Genomic DNA, 17303 nt, shown 5'->3' on the forward strand with positions numbered 1-17303 from the left:
TGCAGGAACTCCCTCTACTGCTGAGAGCCACAAGGCCAGGGCACAGGACACTTCTCAGCTTTGGTGCTCAAAGTATATTCTAGAACAACTGAACCAGAAAGGGCGGGATAGGAAGATGGTAGGCCAGCACAGCATTGAGTCCTAGGCTCCACCCCCGGCCCACGTGACACTGGGAGGTGCCCTTCCCTGGGAGGAGACTCTGTTCTCTAAGAAAAGCAGAGCAGCCAGGCTTGGCGGCAGTGCTGGGGCCCAATCTCTTCCCCAGAGGAGAAGCTAGCAGACAGCAGAGACTATGGAGCGAGCCTCAGCTCATCTCCGCGAAGGGCAGTTTCCCTGGAGGGGACTATTGCTCACAGGTAAGGAGACACCGCTTGGGAGTAGAGAGCAGGGGAGCTCAGAGACTGGAAGGGGTCTTCTGGGAGAGGAACGGAACCTGAGAAGGGACATCTGGCTTCTGCTTGAAGCCTGACAGCAACAGGAACTCTGCCAATGTGAATGGGCAAGTGGGGAGGAGAAAGTCGGTTGTTCACTGTTGCTAAGTTTATCAGCACTGGCCAGGATATCCTGAGGACAGAAGTCCACAATTCTGTCGGGGTGACTCTCCATGTAAAACCCAAACTGGGGCAAGTAAACAGCATCATTGCATACTGCCCCGAGAAATTTGCAAATAAACCCTAGGCTCTGGGACACTGATTTGTATGCAGGTATATGAGCCTGTTCCAGGCAGCGGGGGGGGGGGGGCGGGGGGCGGGGGGGCTGAGTCAAAATCAAACGGGTCCTCCTCACAAAGCCCTAGTTCTACTGGGCAGAAAGACAGACCAGCGAGGATATTCTAGAAGGTGGGGTCAGGTGGACCAGCAGAAGAAACAAAGCGGGCAAAGGCCAGAGGATCGTGACACAAGATCTTTTAGAGGAGGAAGGCAGAGAAGATACCCCAACACTCAGCAACGATTCTGAGTGTGAGCCGGGATCCGAGGGCCGTGAGCAAGGGCTGTGTGAACCCGGAGAAGACCGTTTCCTACAGTGGAGGTGATGCTGCTAGCAGCCATCCAACAGGACACACCAAAGAAGGGTGAGAGTTGCAAAGGTCCTAGTATTCACAGATCTTTCTCTCTTCCCCCTTAGCCTCTCTTTTAACCTGCTGGAGCTCTCCCACCACCGCCCAAGTCTCCATTGAAGCTGTGCCGCCCAACATTGCTGAAGGGAAGAACGTTCTTCTGCTGGTTCACAATCTGCCGCAGACACTCCGTGTCTTTTACTGGTACAAGGGACCTGCTCAAGCTACAAACAATGAAATTGCACGATGTGTAGCTACCGAATCTGGTCTTGAGATTCAAAATGGGCCTGCGTACAGCGGCAGAGAGACAATGTACACCAATGGGTCCCTGTTCTTCCAAAATGTCACCGAGATGGATCAGGGAGACTACACACTCATTATGCTACATCAAAACTTTGATAATGTACCTATGTCTGTGCGATTTAATGTATACGGTAAGTAATTCTCTGTAACCTCTGGGTGGTGGGTAGAGCTAATCCCGCTTCACACACAGAATGGTCAGTCCTAGGTGACTCTACTGTGTCCCCACATGGTGGTTAGAGCATTTACAGCACACACAGAGTGGAGAAAAACAGCAATAAAGCGGTGCCTCACTTGGACTGGCTCTTTCAGGGGAGAGATGGTGAGGTCACCCAGTGCGAGGATGTCAGACTCTGCCCCAGATCTTAGGATGCTTATCCTGATCTCGGCCTTGAGAAAGCCCCTTCAGGACTCAAGCGGGGCCTGGCTGAGGAAACCCTAAGATTCTCAGAGAGAGGTGAGCACCAGGAAGCTTTGCTCCAGACTCAGCCTGGACTCCAGGAACCCTGGGAAGCTTTGGGTTGAAATCGGAGCTCCTGTTAGAGCCCACAGGAACAGTGATTGATTGCAGGACTTAGCTGCTGACAGTCAGCCTATAGGAGAGCCATGTCTGAGGGAGCTCACCTGGGGATCTGCTGCTGAGACTCAGGGTGCTCAGCACAGCTGGAGAGGTGTGTGAGACAACCAGACAACTGTTCTCATGCTGCCATGAGACTTCACAGCACGGTCGAGAGTCCTATAGAGATAGGAGGAGACAGTGTGCGAGTGTCAGCTCCTGGCTCTCCAGGTGTCCGGCCCCGGGATGATTCCCTGCAGCAGACAGTGACAGATGCTGGTTATGGAAGTCAGACCATTGCTCCTCCGTCAGGCTAGTTTGCAGGCACAGCAATGATCCTTTACCACATGCGCTGTTACAGGGAAACTGAGGCAGGGGATACAGTCACTGAGTCAGGGTGCCACAGGCCCTGGCTGCGAGTTTATCTGTCCAGAGCTACATCTCCAGCCTCCTCACCCTGGAGACCTGATTAGGCTTTCTTTACTCCTTTAGATAATCTCTTGGACTTGGGCTTCTCTTTTTAGGATTCTCTGATTCATGTCAGTCACCATCAAACACCTGACAAGAGTGACAAAGGCACACCTTGTGACCCAGCCCATCTTGAATGCCAGGCAGTTCCTGGTCCCTTGTGTGAGATATCTTTCAGGCTCTGAGGTTTCTCAGGGAAGCTCAGTGGGAAGACTCATCAGTACCTATCTGCCGGACAGCCCTGAACAGCAAAGGCTTAGGGGGCACTTGTCTACACCGAGCAGTAGAGGTTCTGGCAGCTGAAGGGAGTAAACACATTGTGTCTCAAGGCGTACAATGGGTCAGTGAGCACCAGGAGGCAAAACGGGGTTGCTGATTCTGAGTCTTGAATCTGTCCGTGACCAAACCGCAGCTCAATTTACTCATGAGAAAGCCCTTGCATTTCCCACACACCGTACTGGAGGCCCCATCACCTCTGAGCACTCAGCTACTCCATCTGCCTATAACTGGCCTTCTTTAAGGATTTGGGTTGGCAGGGAAATGAGAGACCAGTTCAGATGGAAGGAGGTACCACACAGGGCAATTTTCTCTCTATTATCTGCACAGCCCTATTGCCAAAGCCCAACATCACAAGCAACGACACCAGTCCCAGAGAGGGTAAGGACTCAGTATCATTAACGTGTGGACCTTACACTGATAATACCACCTACCTGTGGAGCAGAAATGGTGAAAGTCTCTCAGAAGGTGACAGGCTGAAGCTATCTGAGGGCAACAGGACTCTCACTATACTCAATGTCACGAGGAATGACACAGGATTCTATATCTGTGACACCCGGAACCTAGTGAGTGCCAACCGAAGCGACCCATTCAACCTCATGATTGCCTGTGAGTAACTTCTTCCCCATCTTTGCTACAACTGCTTAAATACAGAGGGCTAGAGGCAGGATACACGGTCGCTTCTGGGCTCCTGGGATTGTGGCAGACCCACCACACACACACACACACACACACACACACACAGGTGGGCCATGGTATACTGGTTTAGCCCAAGCACATGCATCCAGGCCCAGCCCTGAGCTAGAATGGGCTGGGGGGACTTCTCCTGTCTAGAAAGTCTTATGGTGATGGGGAAACGGGACATCTCAGGCTCAGTGAACACACAAATGTCCAGCGTGTGTGTCGGCAGTGGGTCAGGACTCAGGCATGCCTCAGGAGTATTCTTCTACTAACCTGCACCCCGGCTCTGGCTGGGACTTGCTTAGCTGAGGTTATAGTTCAGATAGTATTACCATCTACAGACCAGGACTTCTTCCCTCTGCTGACGTCACATGTGACTTTATTCTGTTTGCTCCAGATGGTCCGGACACCCCGGTTATATCCCCCTCAGATTCTTATTTGCAACAAGGGTCAAACCTCAGCCTCTCCTGTCACGCAGCTTCTCACCCACCTGCACAGTACTTTTGGCTTATCAATATGAAGCCCCAGGCATCCTCCCAAGACCTCTTTATTCCCAACATCACTACTAACAATAGCGGAACCTATACCTGCTTCGTCAATAACTCAGTCACTGAACTCAGTAGGACCACAGCCATGAACATTACAGTTATGGGTAAGTGGATCTCTGAAGTATCAGCACCAGGGTTGGAGTGGAGTCTTGATTTCCATCCTCTTTCTATGGGAACACGCAAAGCTCAATCCTCCCGGAGCTGCTTCCTCCGTCTGGATAGTGAGCCCTTTTCTGTTTTTCCTGGCTGATCCAGGATTGAGCTTGGAATTCAGGAGGTTCTCCCAGCCTTGAAAAACCTCCGGGGGTGTAAGGGACTTCCCAGGTGAGGGAGATTTCCTTGTCACTAACCCATGCCTTCTGTCACTTCCATTTTCTTTTTTATGATCTCCACGACCCAGAAGGAAAACTCAGGGCTTTGGACTATACTCACATTCATTTTCTCCAAGTGAGAGGAGAAAAAAATAATCTCCTCAGATGGGAACCAGCAGCTCTAAGCTCTGCTCCCAGATCTGTTCCTGTCTCACTGAGGGGGTTGGGTTGGGGGAGGGGGGATGGGAAGACTGGGTTACAGGAGATAACCTGGGAGCCCTGCTCTGAGTCGAGGTAAACCATGTCACTGGTAATTTGATGATGTTCTTTCACTTACTCTTCTCGAGGCTTAAAAAGAATAAATGTAGGCAGAGTATGGTGGCGCACATGTTTAATCCCAGCACTAAGGAGGCAGAGGCAGGTGGGTATTTATGAGTTTCTGGCTAGCCTGGTCTACATAGTGAGTTCCAGGCTAGCCAAGGCTACATAGTGAGACCTTGCCTCAAACAACAACAACACACACACACACACACACACTCACACACACACACCAAAGTGAAATAAAAGGTCACTAATGGACAGCAAAGAGTCCATGGGGTTTTGCTTGTTCCCTAAGACTGGAAAAGTGAACTTTAAGACAGTTGGCTCTGAACTGCGTCCTGGCTCCAAGGGTCCAGATGTGTGAGCTCTGGATTCCAGAACATGTCGCTCAGTGAGAACAGGTGAAGGACACTATCTTGCAGAACAGCAACCTCCGTGTTGAGTTTCTGTGTAGAGGAACGGATAAGAGAAGCACCACGAGATCTCTGTGGTAAGGTGCATGTGTGGTGGCGCACACCTCTAATCCCAGCACTCAGGAGGCTGAAGCAGGTGGGTCCGTGAGTTTAAGCACAGCCTGGTCTACGGAGCGACTTCTAGGCTATCTAGAACCGTACAATGAGACCTTGTCTTTAAAAGAAGTCCGTAGTGAGGATTAGAGTGGCAAACTGTTGTTAGCCCTGTGACCATTCACTTCTTCACTGTGGTATTTTGTCCATATCCACAGGGTAAGGAAATAACATTTTTCTTCCAATAGAAATTCTTTAGTTTGCGATTTCTCCCAGTCCTGAGGTCTAGGCTTTACCATCTTTAAGATGTGAGGAATCTTGTAAAATTTATTTTAATGTCTGAAAAAACAGTACTGACAAAAATGTATAATTTTAAGCAAAAAATGTTTAAAATTATCTTTGTTTTGCAAAATAAAGTCGTTTAAAAAAAAAAAGATGTGAGGAATCTATACAAATATCCTGAGTCAAGGGCCACTGTGGGTGATCTGGGTAGGAGGAATTTACATCTCTCTTCTTATAGATCTTATCTTGAACCCAAACATACGACTTTACAGAGAACCGTTTCATTCCGTGGGCCCTGTGAGCTGGTTGAGATCTTTAAGGATGAAGGACTCTCAGCTGGTCCCCTCCTCTGTTTTTCCACAGAGTCGGTGACTAAGCCCTTCATCCACATCACCAACACCACAGTCAAAGAACTAGGCTCTGTGACCCTGACCTGCAACTCAAATGACACTGAAGTCTCCATCCGTTGGCTCTTCAATAGCCAGAGTCTGCGTCTTACAGAGAGGATGACACTCTCCCAGAACAACAGCATCCTCAAAATAGACCCCATTAAGAGGGAAGATGCCGGGGAGTATCAGTGTGAGACCTCCAATCTAGTCAGTGTCGAGAAGAGTCACCCTATCCAGCTGGACGTAATAGGTGAGTAACTACTCCATGGTGTTGAGGGTGGGTGCAATTTCTTATTCAAGGGTGTGCAAAATGGGTAAAAGTTCCAGGGAGAAAAATACAGCTCAAGATACAAATACAGTCACCATGGTGATGGATGTGAGTCAATTCACGGAGGAACACAAAGCCAGCTAAACGTGGTGCCTTTAATCCTGCATACCACAAGCAAGAGACCCATGGATCTCTATGAGTTCCTAACCAGCCTTGTCTACATAGCAAGTTCCAGGTTAGCCTGGAACTACAACCTACATAGTAAGACCCCGGGGAGGAAGGGGTGCAGAGGGAGAGAGCAGAAATCGGGGAAATAGGGGTACAAGACCAGACCAGGTTACATTGTGAGACCCTGCCCAAAATGGCAAGAATAGAGGCCATACAGTAAATAGAAATATAGAGTGGTTTAAGAGTTTAGGGTCTGAGTCAGACACACAACCCTTAAAATATAGTAAAGCACGTTACTGTCCACACCCTCACACACATAGCCAAATACGTAATACGAATACCACACGAAAACTGATCTTAATCATCAAAGACAGCAGACATTTTTTTTGTCTGAGTAGTTTAGATCCAAGGCTTGTTTGATTCATCAACGTAAAATCCATAGATAGAAAGGACCCGTATCGAGTTTCTTACCACATTTGCACTTACGAACTTTGTGTGCATGTGCCACGCCCATGAGTGGAGGTAGAGGACAATTTGTGGGGAGCCAGTTCTCTGGAGACTGGGTATTGAACTCAGGTGGGTTAGGCTTGGCAACAAGCCTGGGACCTGCTGAGACATTTCACTCACCCAAATTTGCTTATACGTTTATTGTGTGGCGGTGGCGCGTAGGTACTGGCAGTTGGCAGGAACTCTTACCAACTGAGCCATCTTGTTGACCCCTCTACCGAGTTTTTTATCCGTATACTAGCATTTACAGTGGGGCCTCTTTGTCCAAGAGTCTTTCTTCCTGAGACTTTTTTTTTCCCCTGACACACACACACATGGTTTATGGAACTGCAGAGATAGCTGCTCTTCCAAAAGATGAGGGTTCAATTCCCAACACTCGCACGGCATCTCATTACCTGTAACTGCAATTTCAAGGAATTCAACCCTGTCTTCTGTCCTCCTCAGATACCAGGCATGCATGTGGTACACAGAAATACATGCAGGCAAGACGCCCCCACACACAAACATTTAATCTTTAGATTTACCATCTTAGAGATTCTAAAATGTTACAGTTCATAAAGTCTTCATGTTGATCTGTCACCATCACCACTTTCCGTTTCCAAAGCTTCTTGTAAACCAGTTCCACCCTCTACCGTCCTGGATGTGGAACTGAGCTGAATGCAACTCTCTGGTCAAATCTTCTCTGAGGTGCCACACTGTGACATGCTCAAATCTTCTCTGAGGTGCCACAATGTCTCATGGTTAAATCTTCTCTGAGGTGCCACAGTGTCTCATGGTTAAATCTTCTCTGAGGTGCCACACTGTGACATGCTCAAATCTTCTCTGAGGTGCCACAATATCTCATGGTTACGTTTTTACCCTCAGGATCTCCAATGTCTTTATGTGTTCCAAAACTCGTTTTCTGGTTTTATTTTTAAAGGTAGCTATTCTGAGATATGGAAGGTAATATTTTATTGTGATTTTGATTTCCCTTCTGTTAATGATTGGGAAATGAAGTGGAACAGCTTTTATGTGCTTACTGGCCATTTATACACTTAAAAAGAAAAAAAAAAAAAAAAACTATTCAAGTCCTTTGCTTGTTTTTAAGTTGGGATGTTTGGAGTTTTTTGTTTGTTTGTTTCATTTTTTGATTTTCTACTAGTGTTAGAGTTTCTTGCACACTCTGAATATTAACCTCTTATCAGATGTTTTATTGACAAGTATTTTCTGTTCTTCACTTTCCTGGTAAAATCCTGTTCATTGTTGGTAATGGTTTTTAAGTTGACTTAATAGTTGAATCCATGTAGAAGGAATAATATCTAGATGCAGTTAGGAATAGCTGGACTGAGATGGTTGGCACATCTGTTACTCCCTTTATCATTTTTTATGCTAAGACATTTGAAATGTATTGTTCTCTTCTTTGCATTACATTATGGCAGACTACAATTCTCCTGATGTGTCTTACCTCAAACCTTGTACCCTCACCAGCAACTCCTCATTCCCTCCTGCTCCACGAAGACTCTGGTCAGCTTCAGTCTGTCTACTTCCACAGACATTGTTGGGGTTCTCATAGATCAGACCATGTGATGTTTTCTGGGCATGGCCCATCTCTCCCAGCATCATGTCCAATGGGTTCTTCCACATTGACAGAACCGCCTCCTTTTAAAGGTTCAAGGGCACTGCTATGTGAATATGCATCCACATTTTCTCTCCTCAGTCATCCTCAGATAGACATGTAATGCCCAGGACTTGATTATTGTGAAAAATGCAACAAAGACCTCCTGGGTTACCTGCCTGATAACACCCTTGGATGCACAAATGTTTTTTCACTTTTGCTAAAGTCCAATTTATCTATCTTTGTTGTTGCCTGTGCATCTGGCATCATGACAAAGAAATGCTGCCCAGTCCAATTCCAAGAAGCTTTTATCCTGTTTTCTAAAAGTTTAATGGTGTTTGGCTCTGATATTAAGGTCTTTGATACACTTAGAATTGATCTTTATATGATGTTAAGTTGAGGGCTTAAATTCCATCTTTTCCCTGGATACCCCACCTTCCCAACATCCCTTGTTTAAAAGATTATCTTTCTATCATGGAACCATCTTAGCAGCCCTGACCACAACTCATCTGGTCCCAGGTACAGTTGGACAGCAAGAATGCCTTCCAAATTCTGTAACTCAATAGGATGCCTCTGTTATACGCCAATTAACTCTGTCTTTCAAAAGAGCCAGCAGAGATGAATGTTCATAACATTAAAAAGTAACAAAGTGACAGCAGTGGTGTCCTCTCCATTCGACAGAGCATTATAGTGTATATGCAAAACATATACTGTGCCCCATAAACCTGCACATTTATCATGTGCCATCAAGTCTTTAACTGAGTCATTCGCCAGCATATACATGAGCAGCTCTGAGCTGTCTCTTCTATTTCACTAATCTATATGTCTGCCTTACTGTCAGACAATTTGATTATTGCAGATTTGTATTATAATCATTGTTGTAGAAATTTTTAATCCCAATCTGAGGTTTCTACCCCACCTTTGATCATTCGGGTTCTCAGATAAAAGACACACAAGTTTTGCTATTTTCAATATGCCTTAATCTGCCCTAGAGCTGGGCAGATATCTACCCTCTATGCTATTAAAATCTGTTTTCTATCAATAACTCCAAGTTATTACTGTGTTTCATCTGGGCTGCTCCTAACTCCAACTAGCCAGCCCTCAGGGCCGTGGTTTCTTGACTTCTAACCCATGATGACTTTTTTTCTCCTTATCTTCCTCCTTATCTTCTTCCTTCTCCTCTGAACCCCCAAGTGGGAACCCTAAAACCCACCTATGTCTCTTCTGCCCTGCTATTGGCAGTTGGCATCTTTATTTATCAATCAGAAATAACTTGGGGGTAAGGTCACATAGCTCCACCTGGGTCTACTTGCAGGCTCTCTGGTCTCTAGGGCAACCAGGTTTTAGGGAACTTAGTGTTTCAATACAAGGCAGATTGGCTACAGTTACTGAAGTGATTAGAGGTAGGTAGGCTTGGAGTGACCTGGTTGGAGAAGGAGAGATGGGGGTTGGGGAGAATGATGGGGAGATGAACCATGAGCACATGGTCAGGAGAAACAGCAGGTATCTGGGGTACACCTGCTTGGGGAGGCAGCCAGGCCAGCAGCAGAAGAGGAGGTTAGGAGTGACCCCAAATAAAATAATCGGTTTGAGTCTCATATATATGTAAACTGGTCGGGGATGCACTTGAATTGACTGTACTACAATTATAAAATCATGGAGGATGGTCGTGCAATTTTGTTCTTCCTTTCCAAGATACTTTTAAGGTTAGGTGTGAAGGCACGTTCCTCCAACCGCAGATCTCAGGAAGCAGGGATGGGGAAATCTCTGAGAGTTTGAGGCCAGCCCAGTCTTTACAGTGACTTCCAGGACAGCTAGAATAGATTTTCCCCCCTATTTTTGTATAAAATGCCACTGGAGTTTTAATCCAGTGTGCATAGAACATATAAAATACTTCAGTAATATCAGTAACTATTTAAAAAAAAAATCTTTCAGACAGGCTGGCCCGTGATTGTAATACCAGACACTCTAGAGACTCGCCTTCCAGCCCTCAAACCTGGCGTCTCTGGCTTCCTGGTGTCTCTGGCTTCCTGGTGTCTCTCGCTTCCTGGCGTCTCTGGCTTCCTAGTGTCTCTGGCTTCCTGGCTTCTTTCATCATCTGTAACGGCACTGTTTGGTAGTGCAAGCCTTTTATCTCTTCGGCAGAGTTGATTCTAAGTATTTATCCTTTTCCTTGCCCCCCTCAATAAAGTACTTCCTTAATTTCCTTCCAGATAGTTCGCTGTCAAGGCTGGGACGATTGCTCAGTGGCTGAACATTTGCATGAGGCCCTAGGTTCAGTCTCTAGAACTCTCAGGAAAGGAAAGGGAACTCTTAATTGTTTGTGGCCAGTGTTAATATGCAGAAATCCAGCTCGTTTGGGCGTTCATTTTGTCAGCCAACTTTTTTTTTTTTTTTTTTTTTTTTTTTGCTAATTAGTTCTGAGAACATTCTGTATAATGTTAAGGATCTTCTACAAACAAGCTTGTGTCTTCTACAGACATCTATATACCATTGTCTAGACTACTGCTTCTGTAGGGCTCCTGAGAATCTCTAGAACAGAAATGGCCACAGCAGCCTCCCTGTATTCTTGGAGAGAAAGCTATCAGTGGCCCCACTGTGTGCCATATTGGCTGTGCATATCCATGTGTGCTTTTGTGATGGTGAGCTCAACCAGTGTTCCGTGTTCTTGTCATTAAGGGCTGTGAAATGTTGTCAACTTCTTTATTGATCCAAGCTTATTGCATACATCTGTCGGATTTTGTTTCTTCACCTTCCATGTCTGCAGAATCTAGGATTCTAGGAATTTCCTTCATCTAGGCCATCCAACTGTTAGCACATAAGTACTGAGTGCTCTTAGGATTCTTAGGATTCTCGGGAGTGGATAGTAAGGTCGCAAATTCCCGTAGTAACCACCGCCATTTTCAAAGTTAGTCTGGGCAAAGGTTGCCACTGCTGTCATTTTTGAACTTCCGGTGTGCCAGCTTTCGGTACTCCGCTCTCAGCGTTGCCATCTTTATTCTGAGCGCCATTCTGACCGCCGCTTCCCACCTTCCTCTAGTTTGATGGAGCTTTTTTGAGGCAGGGGTCTCATGATATAGCCCAGACTCTTCTCAAGCTCACAATCCTCCTGCCTCAGCCTCTGAATGCTAGGATTCTAGGTTGCATTACATTCTTTACCCGGCTCATCATAGTCTTTAAGTATTTAATATAATAACCAGGCAAGCTCCCACATGGGTGTAGGCCTAAGAAAATGTTAGCTATAGTCATTCCCTACCATTAATGTTGACCTTGAGGTCAGGCGGTCGGGTTCACTCTGACCACACAGAGTTAAGTACTTAAAAAAAATTAGGCCTCAGTTTTTTTTTTCACTCTTTAAATGGAAATAATTTCAATGTGATAGATTCATCATATAGATAAAAACAGATACAAAGACCGGGACAGCTACATCATAAATGCTGTTATCACAGTCACCAACATTAGCATCAATAATCACTCCCTGGCCAGGGTTGAACCTGTATATAGGGAAGAGTAAAGAGGTGAGAAAGGTTTTATTACATCAGGGGGTGTGGGACACACGTGTTATCCAGAAAGTGAGACCACATGGCTGTTAAATAAAGATGAGAGAGAAAGGGCGGGGTCTGGTGCAAATTTCCAAACTTGATAAGTTGCTAGTTTTCATTCTTCAGGATATAGCTCTGAAGGGCTCGGGCTGGGGAGGTAAGCCTGGGCTAGCCTTCAGGCCACATGCAGATATCCCATGGAAGCAGAGAAGGAAGGAGGCGTGTCTTCATGCTCGGTGCAACTGAAACTGAGTACCCAGAGTCACACAGGGATCTTACAGAGCCCGCCTTGCTTTCCTAGCCCACTGCAGAAAGCGTGGTCTCTGTGCCTTCTGGCAATTAGGTCATGGCCACGAGAGACCACTTACTCATGGCTGCCATAACTATGGGACAGTTGTAACCATGAGAACCCTGGAAGTTTTAACATACACAATAGCTGTCACCCTGTCTCACATTCCCAGGGCTTCAGGTGACCTGCCAGGATAAAACTGACGGAATTGGGGGATTGGAAGGGAGAGGGAGAACCAATTTAGGACACAGTGTGAGGGGGAAGAGGCATTTGCTAAGGGCCTCACACATCAACTCAGCCAATCAACCTTCCCACAGAAAATATATTCCCCCAAAAGGGCAAACAGAAATCACGCCATGCTGGAAATTCCCTAGGACACACCTCGGGGAAAATGCTCTCACTTCCTTCTTGTCTTTTCTTTCCCTGACAGTTGACCCAACACAAGGAAGTTCTGGCCTCTCAGCGGGTGCCATTGCAGGCATCGTGATTGGAGTGTTGGCTGGGGTGGCTCTGATAGCAGCCCTGGCGTATTTCCTTTATTCCAGGAAGACAGGCGGGTAGGACGGTCTCTCTTTTCTTTGCTTCCTCCAGGTCTTAGTGGCATGCTTGGGAGTGGGCCAAGACTTCTCTCCCTCTGCCTCTGGGCTGAAGCCATTCCTCTCCTTTCCTAAACCTCTGCTTCTCAGCACGGATCCTGTGGGCTCAGCCTCGCTCTTCATGGCTCCCTAACGCCTCTGCTCCTTGGAGCCAGTTCCCATCTACTCAGAGAACAGATTCAATTATGTCCTTCTGTTCTGCAGACAGGAAGCCAAGGTCCAAGAAAAGAGAGAAGTGAGGGGTTGCAAGAAGCAGGAAGACAGCAGGTGGCATGTCCTGCTGAGCACAGCAGCAGGAGGGACAGGGGACAGGTAGAGAAGAGACCCTAAGATGAAGAAGCATTAAAGTCCTCTTGGTCAAGAAAATGTGTAGAAGCAAAAGAGCTAGAACCGCCTTCTGTAAACCAAACAGGACAAGTGTAATGGAGATAAGGAGCTACTGCCCTCCGGATACAGCTCAATAACTGTAAAGCACCAACCCTGGGTGTGGTCCGGGCACCCGGGGACAAAGGAGAGCAAACTCAGAATCTGTTAAGAGGGAAGATCAAACACTAGCAGGGACTATGATTAGTTCAAGCAATGAGGCAGCAAGGGGGAAGGCAGTGCCAAGCTGATGTGTTGGGGGCATCATTGACACCAAGGAGTTCCCAGGAATAAGCCGCCCACAGTGTCCTCCCCAACTCCAGGAGCTAAGGCACCCTGTGTGGGAATAGTAGTCACAGTGTCTGATATTTATTTAGGGGAAGTGACCATCGAGATCTCACAGAGCACAAACCCTCAACCTCCAACCACAGTAAGTAAAGCCAACCACATAATGAGAATGCATCCTGGGATGGTAGACAATGCCCTCCTTTCAGATTTGTTACTGAAAGCATCTCTACTTCCCCGTGCTAAGGATCCCACAAATCATACCCTTCCTAGCTACCGAAGAATGGCACGAGAGAGCCCTAGGGAAGGGCTCATCCCACCTAGGCTAGGCAGGCCATAAAGAAGTCATGTTTCCAGGAGCCATCCTAATGCCGTCTTCCCTGCCTCTGTTACACATGTGGGAATTCCACCCTGGGAAAACTGTCTTTGTTTTATGGAATATCCGGTACCATGGCCTCTTCTATGTTCCTCCTTGCCACTGGGGCGTGCTGCTGAGAATCAATTCTGGGCATCTTGTGAATTGGGCAAAGCAGGGGTGACTCTATCCGGCTCCTTCTCTGACACTAATGCAATGGACCAGACTCTGGGGGAAGCTAATTCCTGAGCTGAGTATGGGCCACCTCCCCCACCAGACAACCCCCTCCACCTGCTAGAAATCATAAAGGCCTATTTATGTGCACTGATAACTTTCTCTTGCTCCCCTAGATCTGGGCCCTTCTGACAGCTCTCCTAACAAGGTAAGTGCTGCCATTTCCGCTGGACCCTAGAAAAATGTCTCTGAGGGAAGTTGCAACCTTGGCAAGCTTTGAACTAGGTAACCGAGGCTGGTCTTGAACTTGTAGTCACCCACTTGCCTTAGCTTTTATGTGCCAGGATTACAATTGAGAGTGAGGCATCCTTGGAGACACAACTGTGAAATCCAGTTTAGAGCAAAGAAAGATTGATTGATGAGTTTTATGAGTCTAATACAAGAGTGTGTGTTGGAATAATCACCCTCTATTTGATTTCTGGCTATGACTCCTAGTTTTCTGTGGCCCTTGTAAAGGAACTTGAACTCTGTGATCCTCAGTGGGCATTCTGCCTACCTCAGAGAGAGACTAAAGGAATTAGGCAAGTTGACACGTGCACATCCGTGTCCACACAAAGCAACCCATCTTTCTCTGTCTCTCAGACTAGACCTGCTCTGACCTCAAAGGACGGGTTTCATTCTGTTGGGTCTGAGACCCTGTTCCTTCATTTTATAACAGTTTTACCAAGGTTTTATCATTTAAGCCTTTAAAACAGAGTACACACATAGACCAAAGAGTGCTTCAGGTCCTAAGGACACTTTCACAGTGTGAACTCTCGGAGGTGAAACCCACCCACAGTGGGCACACAAACCTGTCAAACACACTTCGCTGTCACGTGCCCTACAAAGGACAAAGGCAGTTGGGCGGTGCACATCTGAATGTCAGACAGTGAGTGACAGGAGCCCTCCCCCACCGCTCACCTTGCTCAGAGGCCACAGTATCACCAGCAAGGTGAAGCTCTGACCTGGGGTGCTGACGTCACTGACCAACACTCATACTTTCAGGTGGATGACGTCCCATACTCTGTCCTGGACTTCAACGCCCAGCAACCCAAACAACCAACTTCAGCCTCTCCATCTCCAAGAGCCGCAGAAACAGTTTATTCAGAAGTCAAAAAGAAGTGAACATTGTCTGCCCTGCTGACTTGCACCAGCGATGCATTCCCAGATCTTCTCCCTCACTGGAGGGTTTCTGCGTGCGCGTGCACACTCACACACACACACACACACACACACACACACACTCACACACACACACACACTTGCATGCACTCTATTGACTTCCTTCAGGGTCAATAGAAGAAAAGGTATATCCTGGAGCCTACAGAAAACTCAGCCCTTCTAGGCATTAAAATTGGGCTGAGAGGGAGGTACCAAAACTGCCCACCCCCTCACTTTCCTGACCCAGATTTGTTTTAAATTGACCTATTCTGAGTACATTCATTCTTTCCCCCAACTCCAAGTCCTGCCCTATCAGAGTCTGACTTGAATCTCCATAAACCTTGGAGGTCACCTAAATGCTTCCAAAACAAAGGGAAACAAAACAGAAGCAGGAAATGGCCAGTCCCATCTCTCTAAAGGCTGCTGTGAAGCCACCACACACAGGAAGATCAAACCTCTGGGCAGAGGTTCCCTGGGAATTCTGCACACCTGACAACTGTCATGCGTACCCATCTGTGGCGTTAGAGTCTCCAGAACCCAGTCAGCAACTAGAAGCAAATGACAGCAGCCGGAAGCCACTGCTAAGCAGGGAGCAGAAGAAAAGACAACGTGTTTAACACCTACTGGGAAGGAACCCAGAAAAGCTGGCTGGCGACTTTGGACTGACAGATGTCTGGGATTTGAAGAAGGGACAGAGAGATATCCTTCGTAGAGTGTTGAAATTATTTTTTTAAAAAGCCATATGTGGAGGCGTTGGGTTTTTCCTCTTTCTAAGACAATCTGCTATTTCAAATTTGTAGCTACTGACTTTCCTCTCACTGTGTGAGCTGATCAGTTTGCCTTAGGGCCACTAAGTTTCCTGTCTCCCTCCCCTGCCCCCCAAGCCCTTCCGATCACGAGAGTTCCAAACCAAAAATAAATGAATCTTGAGGCTGTCCCTTGCAGAGCTACTGTCACGGGCCAGGCTAAGCCTCCTACTTTTCTCTTATTAGTCAAGAAAAGCCTATGTTTTCCTTTCTCCTCGTTTTTTTATCTTGTCTTTCGGATCCTGGCCGGAGCCCTGACAGTCTTCCTCTGAGAAGACTCGTCTGCCTTCTTGTGTTTCTTTTAAACTCTAACGAAACTGTCCTCAGCTTCAGAAAATAAAGCAGTAACAAGTTTTTCCCATTCGCACCAAAAAGAGGCCGAACTCGGTGTCTGGAAATCTAGGAGCAGCCTTCAGCTGCCCTCTGCACCTTCTGCCTTTGCTTCTCCTTCCTTCTTGACTCTTTTCCTTCTTTTGAGACAGATTTTCAGCATGTAGCCCGTGTAGGTGTCAATCTCACAATAATGTCCTCTGCAGCATCCCACTGCTGAGGTCATGGCCCAGGCCATCCGGCCTGGCTACCTGTACCTTTGGTCCGCCCTGTACTCGGGAGACCTTGGCCCCTGCTACTGTCTGTTTGGTTTATGTGAAGTGTGCCCTTAAAGGCACACAGTCACTCATGCCAAAGGTGTTGTTTACAGTCTGGAGCATTCTGCATGGTGCTCCATTGGAAATGGGCTGTTAACAGGGCGCTCTCACCCAGCCCTGCCCTTTCTGTAGCCTCTGAAACCTGCCTTTTCCACCGGGGATGAATCCCGGCAGCAGGAGAAAAGGCAAGTGTAGTCTCAGGAACCGGCTGTTCAAAGCCACGCCCTCTGTGCCTGTTAATCAAAGGTTGTATTGGATATCAAGTGTTTGGTCTCATGCCATGCCTAACTGGCTTCTGGGAGAATCATTTACCTCTCCCACTCAGGGACATCTTTCAGGGATCTCCAGCCCTAACACAACCTTCGTAAATTCCGCTTCACCCACGCGGTGCTGGGTTATTTAATTTTGCCCCGCTGAAGCCAAATCCGAGTTATTTGTAAATTTGCTCTATGGTCATAATAAAAATTTATTATATAATCAGTGATACTGCCTTGTGGGTTTTTCTGTCTGTCGTTTCTGGTTCTGCCATGCTTTGGATGGAAGCCAGGGTCTTGCATGTGCCCGGCACATGTTCTGTGGCTGAGATACTGAGTCGGAAGAGTAACAAGATGGGAGCAGGGGGTGCTGGAGAGAGTTCCGTGTGGGGTAGCGTGTGGAGCGGCCGCGAGCTGAGGGCTCCATTACCGTCTTTGAGTGACAGGTAGGAGGAGCTTCAACTCAGAACCACCTCCATGTGTTTCCTCACGCGGAGCTCTCTCCTGCCCCCTCCCTGTTACTGTTCCCCATCTGTCCTCTTAAACCTCTGGCCTGAATA

General features: G+C 47.2%; 1 protein-coding gene across 2 annotated transcripts; it reads left to right on the forward strand.

The window, feature by feature from the left end:
• The first annotated feature begins 254 nt into the window (after positions 1–254).
• Positions 255–16930, forward strand: LOC308413558 (cell adhesion molecule CEACAM1-like). 2 transcript variants are annotated; one of them, XM_080908589.1, is made up of 7 exons: positions 255–356; positions 1126–1491; positions 5670–5945; positions 12494–12620; positions 13400–13452; positions 14013–14044; positions 14881–16930. In XM_080908589.1, exons 1-7 carry the CDS (start codon positions 293–295, stop codon positions 14998–15000), a joined length of 1038 nt encoding a protein of 345 aa, XP_080764715.1. In that variant the 5' UTR covers positions 255–292; the 3' UTR covers positions 15001–16930. The 2 variants fall into 2 exon arrangements, with proteins under 2 accessions (XP_080764715.1, XP_080764716.1); XM_080908590.1 differs by lacking the exon at positions 13400–13452 and having other exon boundaries at positions 14881–15011.
• Positions 16931–17303: the final 373 nt, after the last annotated feature.

The sequence above is a fragment of the Micromys minutus genome (assembly GCF_963924665.1).
Source record: "Micromys minutus genome assembly, chromosome: 32".
NCBI lineage: Eukaryota > Metazoa > Chordata > Mammalia > Rodentia > Muridae > Micromys > Micromys minutus.